General features: G+C 43.9%; 1 protein-coding gene across 2 annotated transcripts in view; it reads right to left on the minus strand.

Moving 5' to 3' along the window:
• LOC133460505 (ephrin type-A receptor 7-like) overlaps window positions 1–17,073 on the minus strand; it is a 198,319-nt gene that overhangs the window by 44,250 nt on the left and 136,996 nt on the right. For both annotated transcript variants that reach the window (XM_061741090.1, XM_061741089.1), the window contains exon 5: window positions 9,023–9,352. In XM_061741090.1, the coding sequence (XP_061597074.1) occupies window positions 9,023–9,352 (330 nt within the window). The remainder of the gene's footprint in view (window positions 1–9,022; window positions 9,353–17,073) is intronic.

Here is a 17,073-nt window from a genome sequence, read left to right on the forward strand (position 1 = left end):
ATGAGAATCAACCGCCACTGTTCTCTGGTCTATCAGACATCCTTTTGAACCAGACACACTTAGTACTGTTAGTAAGTTCAGGTTGGACTGAGTTTCTTGTCCTCTGACCCAAGGCTGTTTATTGGTGCAGCTACTCTGAATGGAAACACTCAGCCATCTATCAATGCAGTCAGGAGAGATTTTGAAGCTCAAATATCCATCCATCCATTTTCTATACCCGCATTATCCTTTGCAGGGTCACGGGGGTCTGCTGGAGCCTATCCCAGCTCATTTTCAGGCGAGAGGCAGGGGTCCACCATGGACATCACAGGGCCACATATAGAGACAAACAACCAGACATACTCACACCTACGGGCAATTTAGAACTACCAATTAACCTACTACGCATGTTTTTGGACTGTGGGAGGAAGCCGGAGTACCCGGAGAGAACCCACGCAAACACGGGGAGAACATGCAAACTCCACACAGAAAGACCTTGCTGGGCCTGGGAGTCGAACCGGGGACCTTCTTTGTGTGAGGCAACAGTGCTGACCACCAACCCACCGTCCTGCCCCTCAAATAGCCATTACTGACATTATTGTGATGTCATTATTGATAGCTGAAAGTAGGGCTGCACGATTAATCGTTAAAAAATCGCGATCTCGATTCATGCTTGAACGCAATCTAATTTCCAAATGACGACGATTTAAATTTTTTTTTTTTTTTTTTTTTGGATATTTATTGTTTTTATGTTCAATGTCAGCTGTTACAAAGTTGATGCCAGTCTTTTATCAGGCACCATCATATTTGTATCGGCAGCTTCTTAATAGCAGCAAAAGGCATAATTCATCCCAGCCAGAGGAATAATTTGTTGCCTCAGAACTACAGGATCTGTTACAAGTCCCCTTTCTGAAAGGGTGTTCAACTCAGGGAGGAACAAATATTGTTCAAAATTGTTATTATTGTTTAAATTATTCAAAGGTTTGTGTAAAGAAGAGAAGAGATGTTTATTGTTATTATATTTTTGTTCAGCTGTTGCAAAGTTAAAGTAATAAGTGCAATAAATTTTATATTGTAAAAAAATCGTGAGAGAATCGTGATCTCAATTCTAAGCAAAAAAATCGTGATTCTCATTTTGTCCAGAATCGTGCAGCCCTAGCTGAAAGGCAAGAGGCCAGAAACTCCAACCCGGGCTGGCTGCATCCAGGTGTTTTATGCATACATTAACTTCCTTTTATCCAGGTTCGAGTTGTGACGGCTGCAGTCTCATCAGAGAGTTGCTGACCTCCTTCTCCCTAGCTACCTCCTAAACCTCCTTTGAGAGGACACCAATGCGTCATCCTGAGCTCTGGAGCCTTAATTTTTAGCTCTTCAAGGTATTGTGACGTCTTGCATTTTAGACTCAGCTGGCTCGGGACAACAGCACACGTTCACACTCTATACCGAATCACTGCTGGAAGGAGGTTTATAATCCTGTCATTGTTTCAGCTGACAGCAACATGGTTGGAGCCATGTTTCCTGTCAGTCAGTCAGCAGCGGCAACAGCTCATTAAGTCTGAGAAGAGTCCATTAAAGACTGCACACTCATTTGCATATTCAGACATGTGCAGGTGTTTGTTTAAGAAACACTAATTGATTCTATTTATTTCATGTTCACCGCGTACACATGATTTAATATTATTATTCAACGAAGCTTATAGTTCACATCTACAACACTTAAAAAATACAGTATTGTCTGGTGTTAGCAAGGAGGTGAAAGACAAGAATATCAAAGTTATTTCAAACGGTGGCTGTAATGATAATTTGGTTAAAGAGCAGGACCCAGAAGGGGCTGAATCTTTGAAGAGCAAGATTAAGATCCTTGTGTTATTGAGAGAGGACATCTCTGGAGTCTGAGGCATCTGGGATGGACCATCATCATATACACATGGATCGTAGTCACTGAGGACTTCTGCTTCTTTAACTCCACATGCACGAAATGGTCTCCGTACACCCGGACCAAAGTGGAAAAGAATCAACCAGACTGTTATGAGGAACCAGTCCAGAATCCAGTCTCTGTGGTGGTCAGGGGTTAATGCCTTCAAGACCGCATGTTTCAACAGGGCTACAGCCGTTTTGGACAAAGAGATCTCTGTGTAGGACACAGTACAGATTCACTCTTCTTTCCCCCTCCACTCTCCATGTTTCTGTTACACTTTTCCACAATTTCAGTTCACACAGCATTCATTTCACTATGATATGCTTCTGTTACAAACGCCCAAGGCAGGCAAAAAACAAGACAGTGGTTGATGTTACACCATTTTACTCCTGTGCAATTCACTCAGCAACACTGCATGACATGGTCTGGCGAGAAGAGGGGAGGATATGGAGTGGTCTGACTCCTAACCTGTCCTCAACAGAACCATGGAGCATTCTGAAACCAAAAGTAGTACAAAGACATGTTTGCAGGAAGAATTTAACAAAATAACAACTAAATCTCAGCCAAAACACATCTGAATACATCACAATACAAACTGGCAAAAGCTTTACTGTCCAGCGGTTTTAGTTTTGTTGCAGATCTTCCTTGTTTCCTTTTAGCTGTTCCTTTCAGATGTTGCCACAGCAAATCTATCTAACTATCCTCTGCATCCTCTTCTCTTACACCAACTAACTTCATGTCCTCTTTCATGAAATCCATATACCGTATTTTCTGACTATAAGTTACACCTGTATATAAGCCGCATCCGCTCTATTTAAAAACAAAGATATTTAGCCGCAGATATTTATGTTGTTAGATTAGATATTTACTACATGTACAGAATGATTTTGAACTGTAAATGATGTACATGTTTGTACCTAAATAGATCCTTCCCTAACAGTGTCTTTTAACATGGCAGCAACTTTGCTGATTAAAACGGGACAGAAGCAAGAGAAAATAACCGGTATTTATTTATCTATTTATCTGTTTGAAATCTGCTTCTACCTACTTCTATCTGCTAAAGAAGAAGTAGCATATTCTTCTTTGCATTTATTTTGTCTTAGTTTTTATTCTAATTCCGGTTAGCACTCCCCCTAGCGGTGGAAGAAAAATCCACAGAATAGCCGCACCTTTGTATAAGCTGCATGGTTCAAAACCTATGAAAAAAGTGGCGGCTTATAGTCCAGAAAATACGGTATCTCTTCTTTGCCTTTTCCTCAAGACGTGTCTCCTGGCAGTTCTGATGTCATCATCCTTCCGATATGTTCACTATCTCTCCTCTGTTCATGTCCAAACCATCTAAGTCCGGCCGTGCCGTCTTTCTCTCCAAAACATCTAATATGCCGTCCCCCTGATGTACTCATTCCCGATTCTAGGTTGATCAGGTTCATTTTGTCTTCTATAATACGAAGATTTTTTGTAGTTTTCTTTTCATCTGATAATCAAGGTTATAGAAGACATGGTTCATGCCTGCGACAGTTTCGGCTGTGAACTCAGCTGACCGGTCTGGCAGCCCTGACAAAATTGTGCTGGAGTTCACAGCTGAAACTGTCCTAGGAAAGTAACATTTCTTCTAAAACCTTGATTGTCTAGAGAAAAGAAGCTACAATCCTTCATGATTCTATTGATCCTTGTCACTCTCAAAGACAACCTTGAGATTTTAACCCCTGCTACTTCCATATCTGCCAGCTGTCTTTTCTTCAGCTCTCTTGTAAACATTGACTTTCATTCTTGCTGATACTCTGATTACACATCACCCCTGACACATTTCTCCACCCATTCCAACCTACTTCTTTACCTCTTTTCTATGCTCTCCATTGCTCTGGACTGTTGACCTGACTAACTTAAAATCCTGCACCTTGTACATCTCTGCTGCCTGTAGCCTAACAGTTCCACACGGGATTCCTCTCGACACAATGCAGCTCCCTCTGATCTCTCTGTTCTTCTCCGTCAACATCCTCAAAGTAAATATTGCATCTGTGGTTCTCTTTTTTTTCTGGCATGAAACCATACTACTATTCCCAAATGCTGACTTCCACCCTTATTCTAGCTTCCACAACTCTTTCCCATAACTTCATTGCATGGCTTGTCAACTTTATTCATCTGGAGTTGCCACAACCGCATTGTTTTTAAAAACTAACACCAGCACACTTCTCCTCCATTCCTCAGACATCCTCTCAGTCTCTAGGATATTGTTGAATATACAAGTCAAAAACTCTGCAAGCACCTCTCCGAGAGACTTCCATACCTCCACAGGTATATCGTCGGGACCAACTGCCTTTCCACTCTTCATCCTTTTCAGTGTCCTCATTTAACCCTAACTGATCTTTGCAAGCTCATCTGCAATCTTTATTCTCTTTCATTTTCCTTCTTCATCAACAGTTCTGGCACCAGTTGATATGTTTCCATCTCTATCCTAAATCACCCTCACCTGCTTCATGTCCTTCCCATCCCTGTCTTTCTGGCTCACCATCCTGTAGAACTCATTCTCTTCCTCATTGCTTTCCAAACTAAAATACAAATCATCCCACATCCATTGTTTGGCTTTTACCACCTCTACCTTCACCTTAAGCTGCATCTCCCTGAACTCCTGTCTGCCTTCTTCAGTGTGTCTACTCTGTGTCCCATTTCTTCTTAGCTAGCCTCTTTCCCTGTCGATACTTCTGGACTTCCTCATTCCACCACCGAGTCTCCTTGTCCACGGTCCACACTATTTATGCTCATACACTTCCGGCTGACTGCACTGACGTTAGATGCTAAACTGCATTGTGTTCCTCTGTACTGGTACATGGATAATTACAATAAAGTTGAATACAATTTAATCTAATCAATAGCGGTTGTTGTCAATTGAGGCATGGAACAATCCGGTATGGGGATCATGGGTCTTGTGATGTCCGTGTTTAGTTTGGCAAAGGCTTTATTGCTTTTACATCGGATGCCCTTTCTGACACAAGTGCATTTATCCATTCTTTGGGACCAGCTCAAAAAGACTCTGGCTTGTGACATCATGAGGCTGTAATGTTTTGCAGGTCTAAAATGCCAAAATGGAAACAGAAGAATGTTGCTGAATGAGCATCCTCAGGTCTCTGGAAGTCCATAGGCGCCAGCCATCTAAACCAGGTTTAGTAATCCTCTCAGGATATTGTAATGCCAATCCCTTCCCCTGACCCCCCCCCCCCCATCAATTCCTCGTTACCGTGGCTAAAGGGCCATCGCATTCACAAACATGAGCATTCACACATCTGTAATCCACAGCTGCTTGAGGAGCACCACTGGGTACAACTGATTCTCAATTCTCTTCATGACACTCCTGCTGCTCTCCTCCCTCTTCTCCTATTATCCATCTCTCCCTCCTTGACATGCCACATATAACTCCCCCCATAACCCTGGTGGCCTGGAAGGTCCTGATAAACCCTCATCTGCCCAGGAGGAATGTACTCTTCCGATGCTTTAAAAAAAAAGTCATTTCACGTCCGCTTTACCGTCACAATGTCCTCCACGCTGTTTCTGATGGCTGCGAGAAAGCTCTAAAGACATAAACTGACTCCCGGCAGATCTTTGGGCGCTTCTATGCACTGCTGGGCTCAGACAGAATCCTCCAGGCTTCCTCGGCCCTTGGCTCCCAGTTGACAAAACGACCCATTACTAACGGGCTTACACTGCCCGGAAAAATAAATATAGTCTCAAAAGAAAGTATGGAAAATGAGATGAGGAAGTGGACGGAGGCGATTAGAGACGGTGGAAACAGAGGTGGAGGAGTATATTCATGGGGAGAGCAGAGCAGGATATGGAGGAGGGAAATAAAGGTATAAAAAGAGAAGATGAGGACAGAGAGGAAAGGAGGAGGTGGATAAAAATCACAGAGTAATGTCTAGATGAACAGCAGAGAAAAACTGAAATTGAGAGAGACGGTGTGTTCTCCCTGATGCTTCCGGTATTAGGGTATTGATGACTGTTGTTGTTGGAGGAACCAACACTCTGATGTCTGAGCCGTGTTTCCACCTCACATCTGCATGTTTTCTCCAGTAAGGAGAAACGAGCTAAACATCTGCAAGGCATGGATACGCTGCATTCTGAGCAGATAAGGAAGTGAGTGGAAAACATTCAGGACTGTTTTTAAATCCTCCAGGAGTGGACGTCCCTACAGATTTACTGCAAAAACATCCAGCAGCTCCATCTCCGAGCCTCTAGGCCTCATTGAGCATGTTAGATGTTAAAGCCAATGACGTCAAAACTAGAAGAAGACTTAACCGGTACGGTTCGTTTTGAAAGATTCTCAGGGGAAAACAACTTCTGTATAAAAAGAGAAGCACGACTAAGGTTCACTAAACTGCATCTGAACAAGCCTGCAGATGTCTGGATCAATGTCCTATGGACAATTCAGAATCAGCAGTTAACCAGACATCCATGTTTGAGGACTGTGGGATGAAGCGGTAACTCCAGCTGGTGGGAGTCCAACCATGAACCTTCCAGATGTGAGGCAGCACAGCCATCAAGGAAAAATATTGTTGTTGATAAGACAAGTTACCTGTACTGTAAGTGTGAGATACAATCCTAAAAGCTGCTTCACCATCACTTATGAATTAACTCTAATCAATGTTAAATGTCGGCAGACTCTATATCTACCATATGTGAACCAGTTAATTTAAGTACGTTAATGTGTCATCAATGATCTCAGCTGGAGAGTGGAGGCCTCAGAGACCCTCTTCTTCTTCAGCATCATCACCATCTACTGATCCAAATGTCAGTCCAGAACCAGACCTTCAACAAACCACTTCAAACATTCCAGAAAGGTAAAGGAAACATTTGAATTCGTTTATCAAGGCTGCAAAGGGAAATAACCCAGGTGTCATGATGAACAAAAGTAGAGCTCTGACAGAAAAGCTGCCAATGTACATCTCAGTCTGGACTTCATTACGCAGCTCATTTCCTTAAGATAATATCCAATTAGTGATCCCATTCTCACTTCCTCTGTTTTCTTCCTCCCCTGCTTTGTGGTGCCACCCCTCCATATTTGATCTGCTTCATTATGTTTGTCATTCTGATTTCTCTCAACTTTTTCAGATGAAAGAGTTACAAACAGCCCCGTCTGTCCAGGACTTAGTTATTCTGCAGCCTGATGTTTGTTCAGGTAGAGGTTTGTGAACCACAGTCGAGCTTCAGGACAGAATCAGATTTGTCTCTGTCATGAGCCATGCTAGCGCTGGTGTCTTTAGCATACCATGATGCAAGACTTAGCCTGATTTATGTTAGGGTTATAATGAAGGTTGTTGTGTTGGTGTGGGGAGCAGTGCCACTGGGATGGGATCACTGTTTAGCCTTCTGGAAGTGTCATGGGTCTAACTAAAGAAACACTTGAAGCATACCTCCTTTGTATAATTGTAGCCACCTAGTTACTGGGCTCTCAAAGGAGGTCCCCACTTGAGGACCCCTAAGACATGTCAGCTATTGATGCTCACAGGTGTATTGTCCCATTGTGCCAAGGCCTTCACTAATCCTTCTTTGGAGCACATGTTCATTATGTTTATTTAAACCTACAGTAGCATACTAAGCGAAGACTAGCTTTAGCATGCTAAAACTCATGATCTATTAATAACATCTATAATGCTAATGCTATAATGTTGACTTTAATGTGCTAAAGTTTATGATATAATGTTAGTATCAGCATCCTAACATGCTGTTATTAGTGAATCATTATAATGCATTAGCATCAGTATATTAAAGCTCATTTTATTTCAATAATTTTTACAGAATATAGAAACCTGAGCATCCTTCTTCACAACACAGTTCAGTGAAGGAGCGACATCAGTCAGAGGCTTCTTCAGGTTCACTGCAACACAGATGCTGCAGGACATCCTTCAGACCGCTACATGAGATCCTCCAGACCTCTACAGGAAATCCTCCAGACCTCTACAGGAAATCCTCCAGACCTCTACAGGAAATCCTCCAGACCTCTACAGGAGATCCTCCAGACCTCTACAGGAAATCCTCCAGACCTCTACAGGAGATCCTCCAGACCTCTACAGGAGATCCTCCAGACCTCTACAGGAGATCCTCCAGACCTCTACAGGAGATCTTCCAGACCTCTACAGGAGATACTCCAGACCTCTACAGGAGATCCTCCAGACCTCTACAGGAGATCTTCCAGACCTTTACAGGAAATCCTCCAGACCTCTACAGGAGATCCTCCAGACCTCTACAGGAAATCATCCAGACCTCTACAGGAAATCCTCCAGACCTCTACAGGAGATCCTCCAGACCTCTACAGGAGATCCTCCAGACCTCTACAGGAGATCCTCCAGACCTCTACAGGAGATCCTCCAGACCTCTACAGGAGATCCTTCAGACCTCTACTGGAGATCCTTCAGACCTCTACAGGAGATCCTTCAGACCTCTACTGGAGATCCTTCAGACCTCTACAGGAGATCCTCCAGACCTCTACAGGAGATCCTCCAGACCTCTACAGGAAATCCTCCAGACCTCTACAGGAGATCTTCCAGACCTCTACAGGAAATCCTCCAGACCTCTACAGGAAATCCTCCAGACCTCTACAGGAGATCCTCCAGACCTCTACAGGAGATCTTTCAGACCTCTACAGGATATCCTCCAGACCTCTACAGGAGATTCTTCACACCTCTACAGGAAATCCTCCAGACCTCTACAGGAGATCCTCCAGACCTCTACAGGAGATCTTTCAGACCTCTACAGGATATCCTCCAGACCTCTACAGGAGATTCTTCACACCTCTACAGGAGATCCTCCAGACCTCTACAGGAGATTCTTCACACCTCTACAGGAGATCCTCCAGACCTCTACAGGAGATCTTCCAGACCTCTACAGGAATTCCTCCAGACCTCTACAGGAGATCCTCCAGACCTCTACAGGAGATCTTTCAGACCTCTACAGGAAATCCTCCAGACCTCTACAGGAGATCCCTCCTGCCGAGAGCAAGACACCTCTGCAATGACTCTTTGAAGAGACTTAAGTCATGACTACTGAAACAATTCATGTTCCTTTGCATTCATTTTCTGTAGCATTAACATTGAATTAAATAATGCAGTTCATAGACCTGTATGCAGGACTCACCTGGCAGACTTGTGGACACGTTGACCTGGGTGTAGAACCTCTTGTTGGGCAGCAGCTCCGACACTCCGTTCAGGGCTTCCACGGTGAATGTGTAGTTAGTGTTGGGGAGGAGGTTGACCATTGTCACTGTCTGCTCCGTTAGTCCAACCTGCTGGGGAACGAAGCCCACGCTGGACCCGCAGGGGTCACACTGCAACCCTGCACAGCGCCGGCAGCCCACACTGTATGTCAGGTCCATCCTGCCCCCCGTGTCAGAGGGAGGGGACCACTCGAGGATCAGCGTGGACATCTTCAGGGTGTACTGCAGGTCTCTGGGTGGAGAGGGTGGGCCTGCAGAATGGGAGAGCAGATCATTATTCCTGTTTAATAAATTGGATTTGCGGGTGACCTGCCCAAGGTCTACCACTGCCATTCACCTTAAGAGAACTGAGATGGAGCTATATTGAGCTGGGATTGAGCTGGGTTGACTCTGAGAAGACTCTAGTAAATGGTCAAACAACTCAGGCTGAGAAGCAGCTGCTGTGTGATGATGCTCGTACAGCCAGGGGGGGCTGCTGTTGACCTTAAAGAGGGTTCTTCTAAATCCAACACCTCTTCAACAGAGGGAGCCAAGTTCGTTTACTCTGAAGACGGGGCTGCTTGGTAAGTTGGACCTCATATTCAGGAGCAACACTGTGGGCCCTGGTGACCAGGGGCCTTATGTATGAAGAATTGTGCAGCTTTCATACTAAAAAATGGTGTACGCCCAAATCTGGAGAATGTGTGAATATGTGCGTATACTTGTCCCTGCACACATTTCCTGGATACGTCTCCTCTGACGTGGAATTGAGCGTCAATTTCGTGATCTATCTATCTATCTATCTATCTATCTATCTATGTATGTGTGTGACTAATGCAGGCTTAAAATTATCTGTAGGCCTGCAGTTATTTGTAATAATCACGGAGGACGTGTGATTTTAATCCCGCCCTAATGCGCCATGTCTGTGATTTGTAAAGTAACAATTCCACCGCAAATGACCTACCCTATTTCAGCAAACACAGCGGTCATTATATCATTTTAATCCGGTTGCACGTCAGTGATTTGGTGATTTGCGGGCTGGAATCTTTATTGAAAAAAAAATGTAAAAAGAATAAAAATATCCTCTCTTCGTCCTTTTGCTTCTTTGTGTAATTTTGGCAATTACAGTCCATCGTGAGATATTATATTACACCATCAGCCTATATCCACCCCATTAAGTTTAATCATCTGATATCTTTAGCTGCTAAAGATACAGAATGAATCAACATTAATCTTCATGCCGAGACTTATGAAACAGGACATCCAGATCAGCAGAAGAATGAGCTGAAGGATGCTGGAGTTAACCCGACATTAGGAGGTCCAGGGATGCTGGGGTTAATCTCACATGTGGAGGTCTAGGGATGTCTGAGTTAGGCATAGCCTGTAAAAACAGTGGAGAAAGTATCAGTCATGTGACCCCCAGGTTTGTGCAGCCACGTTGGAAGCTGTTTCTGTGGTGAAATCAAAAGTTATTGCTGAAGCTGGCTTTGTACAAACTGCTGTTGGCTCCCCTTAACTTCATAGCACGACAATTTTTAAAGAGGAAGTGAAAACAGCCAGCCATTGGCTGAGTCGACTGTCAATCAATCATATCCAAAATAAATGTTATGCTATATATAAATTCTCCTGGCCCAGTACAAACAAACTTCAGAGTTGTCATGGGTGTGAAATCAAGACCAAAACGTTTTTTTTTTTTTTTTTTTTTTTTTAACCAGGCTGTAAATATGTCTATTTTTTCTCTAAAGTTGGACATTTTGACTTGGGAGTCAATGGAGATTGACTCTTTTGTGATTGACTCTTCTAGTTGGACCAAAGCTGCCATTGTGAGTGAGAATGACAGTTTATTTTATTTCTACGTCTGTGCACCTCACAACCATCACCCGTGTGTTAACATCTTCACGTGACAGATACATCGTAGCAATCATTTTACGTGAGAAAATGAATTCACAAAGGACTTTGTTTCGCTGTCAGGATGTTAATCGTAAAAGCTCAGATGTGTGATAAAAATATTGTTTTCAACTCGTTCCTGACTTCAGGATATTTTAGTTTCACTAGTTTATAGTCGGTTTAAGTTTATCCTGTTGTTTGTGTGGAACATGACATCCACAACATTTTTAAGGGTATGCAGTGTTTTTATGCCTGTGCACAGTTATGGCGCTTTTCCACTAGTATTTACTCGGCTCGACTCAACTCGGCCAAGTTTCTTTTCCATAACAATTCAGCACCCGGAGCAGAAGTAGAGGGTTGGAGTGAAGCTGCTGTGACGTATTTGATTGTGTATCTAAACGAAGAAGACATCACTAAAGATGTAGAACCTGGAGGAGATGATATTTGTGCTGCAGAGTCTGTGGCTTGTGTTCAATATCAAGTTAAAAAATGAAAGTGAGAGAAGCTTCAAGCAGCAACACTTTTTAATTTTTTTCCCTTATATATTGTTATATTGTTTGTCTCGGCGATGCTGAAAAGTCAGCTAGGAGCCGCGAGCAGCTATGAAGTGACAGAGCTCCTGATAGATCTTGTCGTTCCTTATCGCCCGTCTAGATCCCTTTTTTATTTTCTCCTCTTTTAACATTTGCACCTCAGAGTTGGATCATGAAACAGACTTTAGCGCTGCCATTGCCTGTTGAATAAAATGAACAAGAAGCCACGTGTCGCTCTTTCGCTGATTTCCACCTCCTGACTCAGACGTCTGACTCCAACCCCCCGACCAATCGGTGGCCTGTAGTGTGATGATGTCAGATACAGCCGACTCAGCCGCTTAGAACCTCGGCAGAGTAGTTGCAGAAAAAGTATCTACTCGGCACGTTAGACCCCTAGTGGAAAAGCGTAAAACCAGGGCGAGTCGAGTCGGGCTGATGTAGGTACTAGTGGAAAAGCGTAAAACCAGGGCGAGTCGAGTCGGGCTGATGTAGGTACTAGTGGAAAAGCGCCATTAGTACATGAAGTTAGATTTTCACTCTGACCCCGTCCACACGTAGCCGGGTATTTTTAAAAACGAATATTTCCCCCCTCCGTTTATAAAAAAATTTGCATCCACACATAACCGAAGATCTGCGTTTTCGACCACATTCATAAGCATTCTAACTTGTAGATCATCTGCGCCTCCGCGGCTCCGCGGAGGCGCAGATGTGGGTGTTTCCACTGAGATCCTCCTGCACACACACACCTAACGCACTTCAAATATGTAGGCTATTCTTCTGTTGCTCTTTCATTTGGAGGTAGCGCCCTGCACGGGACTAAATGAGGGTCAATATTAACAAAATGAGCTTGTGGCGTGAGATCCCCACCTCACAATAAAACTGACCTCCATCAGGTTTGAGCAAACGTGCAGGGAGAGAGATGTGTCGTAGTTGTTGCGACGGGGCCGTGGAGTTTCACAAGAGATGTCATGTGTTTAACATCATCTTAAACCTTAATCCTCAGTTTATTTTATGACAGTGCTCCCGGGGAAGCTGCACCTCCGCGGCTCCGCGGGCACTGCGGAGCCGGGCAGTGCCCGCAGGGCAGTGGGCAGTGCCCGCAGGGCAGTGGGCAGTGCCCGCAGAGCCGGCTCCGCGGCTCCGCAGGGTGCGCGTCGCAGCGTACCCTACGGTGTAGCCTCTGCGTCAGTGTAACGCAGTAAACGGTGGTCAAGAGCAGAGACCATTTATTTAATAAATAGCTTGGAGAACAGATGCTGGATCATCTGTAGTAAACAAAAGTCGCACGTCAGAGCAGATTTGTTGTTGTTTTGGAGCATAATGTGACGTTCGAAAACGCAAAACTCCGGTTGTGTCCGTCTACACGCATCTACATAAACGGAGTTTTCAAAAATCTTCACTTTGCCCGGAGTTTTTTTAAAGCTTCGTTTATTTGCGTTTTCGTGTGGATGACAGGTCAAAACGTAGGAAAATATCTCCGGTTTAGCAGATATCCGCAGATATCCGGCTACGTGTGGACGGGGTCTCTGACTCAAGTCCTGCAGGATTCCAGAACTGGCCCTCAGGTGGGTCTGGTTAGGTCAGCCCAAAGCTCCATCATTGGAGAACCAGGAGTTCCACATGTGCTCTGAAGGATCACTGCTCTGTCGCTCTGCTGCATCTCCATACACACTTGCATAACCTCGGAAACATACACACACTTTATCTCCTGAGGTTTATCTCTAATACCCCTGTCAGAGAGGCTCTGATTAAACCGTCACCCTTCAACCTTGTCCACCTGTCTGGTGTGCTCTGCAGCTGCTTCTCCTGCTCATGGTAGCGAGGCTCTCGCGGATCCTACCTGGAATAAAAAGCAGCTGGACATCTTCTGGTTCTGGAAGATGATTGTCCTTCTTATCCTCTGATTTCAGCTCTAAGGCCTTCCCAAGTATATGTTTGGATTTGGAGATGTGACACACTGAATGCTGGCCATTAGCACTCAAACAAAATAGCAAAGTCACGGCATGTTTCACTATTAAAGAACCCAAATCACAAAAAAGTGAAATCCTTGCATTTACTGTACCTGAACTTTAATTTTTTTATAAACGCTATGCAACCAGAAATATTTCCTGTTGGGTTTTTCTCATCAACTTAATTTGATTCATTAATAAACTTCACTTTCACACTGCGGACCTACAACTCATTACCACTCATTTTACCATTTTCATAATGGTAAAAACATTTCCTTCCTTCGCACGAACCTGAAAGTTTGTTCCTGCATTTACGATGCAAAGTGATGAAGAGTTTCAGGTGTTATTTTGTCCTGTTCTTCGTGTCAACAATGGTTGGTTTTCCGGCTTCAGAATCCTGCAACAGGTCAGGACTGGTGGTATCTGACATCATCACACTACAGGCCACCGATTGGTCGGGGGGTTGGAGTCAGATGTCTGAGTCAGGATGTGGAAATCAGCGAAAGAGCGACTCTGACGGATTCTGGTTCATTTTATTCGACAGGCAATGGCAGCGCAAAAGTCTGTTTCATGATCCAACTCTGAGGTGCAGATGTTCATAAACCTGGTGGCTGAGGAGAGAATTAAAAAGGGATGTAGACGGGCGATAAGGAACGACAAGATCTACCAGGAGCTCTGTCACAGCTCTGAAGCTGCAGCTACCAACGGACTTTTAAGCAGCGCAGAGACAAACAAACAAACAAAAAAAGTGTCGCCAAGGCCAAGTTGAGTCGAGCCGAGTTGAGTATAGTCGAGTAGGTGCTAGTGGAAAAGTGCCAGTCTGGCGCTTTTAGAACAGCCCCTCCAGCAGGTGGAAGGCCCACAGGAGTGCAGATCCAAACATTTTGTCCATGCTATGCCCAACACAGCCCCAAGAGTGAAGGCCCGGCTACCAGGCGGTTGAACAAGTCTCTCCCAGAGGCCCGGTTCCAGCATAGGGCACTAGTAACTCATGGCCAGGTGAGGAACGCTGTGCTCCTTCATTTCTCTTGTCAATACAAGTTTGGTGGAATTATTCTTCGTCTGGCCTTTCCTCCAGGACTAATTTGTTTTGGGAAGCCACACCAGGGATGTCTGCTGGACAGAGCTTAAGGCATGGCCAGCCAGGAGGAGGCCCTGAGGCAAACCCAGGACACCCTGGAGAGATTAGATCTCTCAGCTGGCCTGGAAAACAGTGACTACGTTTAAATGCAGTCAAAATTCGGGTTACGGTCAATATGCCGCTTAGTGAAACATTCGGAAAAATCTGTTTACATGCGTGAGCCAACAGGGTTATCCCTGTATCCATGGTCATTGTAATCATTTGGGATATCTGGAATAAATCAGCGACGCACGGAGAACGTCATGACGCAATTCCCGTCATTTCCGCTTCTTCTTTCTGTATCCAAATCCAAAACAACAACAATAACAGCAGCACTATGGATAATGAACAGCTCAGTAGAAGTAGTTTTGTTTCTTAGCCCAGTAGTTCGCCTTTTTCAGCGTCTTCCAGTGGTGCTTGATCTGGTCTGTTGTTCGTAGAAATTCTGCTTCGCGCAACTTTTCGCTCACCTTTTTGTAAATCTGGCTATCCCGGTACTTTCTACTGTCTACAAATGCAGAAATGTTCATATCTTTCATTACATTTATGAAGTGATTAGTCTCCTCCTGGTCTTGCGTTTCTCCATGTTTTATAAGAACTTCCTGGACTCAAAAGACCAGGATTCCTTGCGAAAAGAACATGCGCAGAAAACAAATTCCAGTTCCGTTTGATGGGGATATCCCGTTAGGCTATACATGACCAAATATTCGGGTTAGAAAAGGAGTAACCCTGGGGTCATATTCAGGTTTTTAAAAACCGGAATATGAGCAAATTCCGGTTATTCAAATGGGTTATTGGTGTTTACATGGGCGTGCGCAACTGGGTTATTGCTAATATTCCGGTTAGAAAAGGGTTATTGACTGTCATTGGTGTTCTTCTCCACAAGAGCTGGAGGACGAGGCTGGGAGGAGAGGGAGGTCCGGACTTCTCTGATTATACTGCTGAATTTGCAGGAAGTGGATGGGTACTTTTACCTGATGAGGTACGTTTAAAATTCCCTTGTGCAGTTGTTGTGGATGTGAACACATCGTATGAAGACCAAAACTCTTTCTGTACCAGACTGTAAATATATTTACTTTTGCTGTAAAGCTGAACATTTTAACATGGAGATCAGTGAAGATTAACTCACTATTGAATCCAGACCCTGGTGGTCAGTGGATGAACTGCAGGTTTCTTCGTATTTGAATCGACACCAGACTAGGGAACCTTATCCTCTTGGGGGAATCAGTCATTCGATGGAGGAGTAACAGGCTCCACATCCCATGGTTCCTTTCTAAACCTGAGAAAGTGTCTATTTGTGCATACATATAAGTAAACAGTCATAACAGAAAGTTGTCGTCCTCACTGCGAGAGGTTTAATTGTGGTATTGATGGCAGAGCGCTCTGATCTCTGTGTGATAACACTCACAGCAGCTATTGGCTGCATTCATTACTCTATTGATCCAGTAATTACGATCCTCCCCGTGATCTGGATCATCCTCCTCACAGTACCGACAGAAGTGCACAGAGTCGGAGGACATACAGAGAAGGGAAAGAGATTTTGTTTTCCGGATGAATGAGGCAGCATGATGGCTGTGTAAATAAAGAAAAAAAAACAGGGATTTAATTCCTCACGCTGAAGCGTTTAATACAGTCGGAAGCTTCAGAGTCACAGCTGACAGAACAAATGTCTACGCTTGTGTTCACGCTTCCTGATGCAGCTAATTACCGGTGTTGATGACCCCTGCAGAAAAAAACGGTGCATGACAACCCGTTGTTGATGTTACTGGTCGCCCGAAACAGATGATCGGCAGAACGCCAGAACTGCTGGCGGGAACGCTTGAGCATGAAAGCAGAAAGACTTTAGCCCTTCATTTTCTACAGATGGAAATAAAAGCTGTTCAGAGGCAACAAACTGCATTTGGTTTGAAATTTCTAAAACACTTCATCTGCAAATAAAACTCAATTTAAGTCATTTAAAAGATTTAAAAGAAACACCTGTTAGTGTGAGGTTGGAACAACGTTTTATTCCAACATTTGATTATAATTGGACACGTAGACGTTATATTCATGTCGGTCCTTGGTTGGATACAGGTTGCACCGTTAAAAATGTTAAATAACTAAATATGTAGCACTGCCAAGCATCGATCTGGTCAATGTTAACTTACTATAATTAGACATCAAGCCAACGTTTGGTTTTTAAGCATAACCCCAATTTTCAAATCTGTATCTTAAATCAATTATAATATATAATATAAAATGTTGTAATACAACGTTGTTCCAACCTCACACTAACTTCAGGGGTCCGCTAACGCTGGCAACGATGAACCAATCAGGGAACAGGACGTAGTATGACGCTTATCTCCTCCACTTTTGATTGGTGGATTTGTGAAATGTGAGTGTATTTTTCTGTTTTAGTTACAACTGAATAATATTCTGAGTTATTGTGAAGAGTTGAATAAAGTTCAATTTACCAGACTGTTTTGTTTCGCTTTATATATGTTTTATCGTGAACCGTATAACCC

Source organism: Cololabis saira, chromosome 15 (assembly GCF_033807715.1).
Source record: "Cololabis saira isolate AMF1-May2022 chromosome 15, fColSai1.1, whole genome shotgun sequence".
Taxonomy (NCBI): Eukaryota; Metazoa; Chordata; class Actinopteri; order Beloniformes; family Belonidae; genus Cololabis; species Cololabis saira.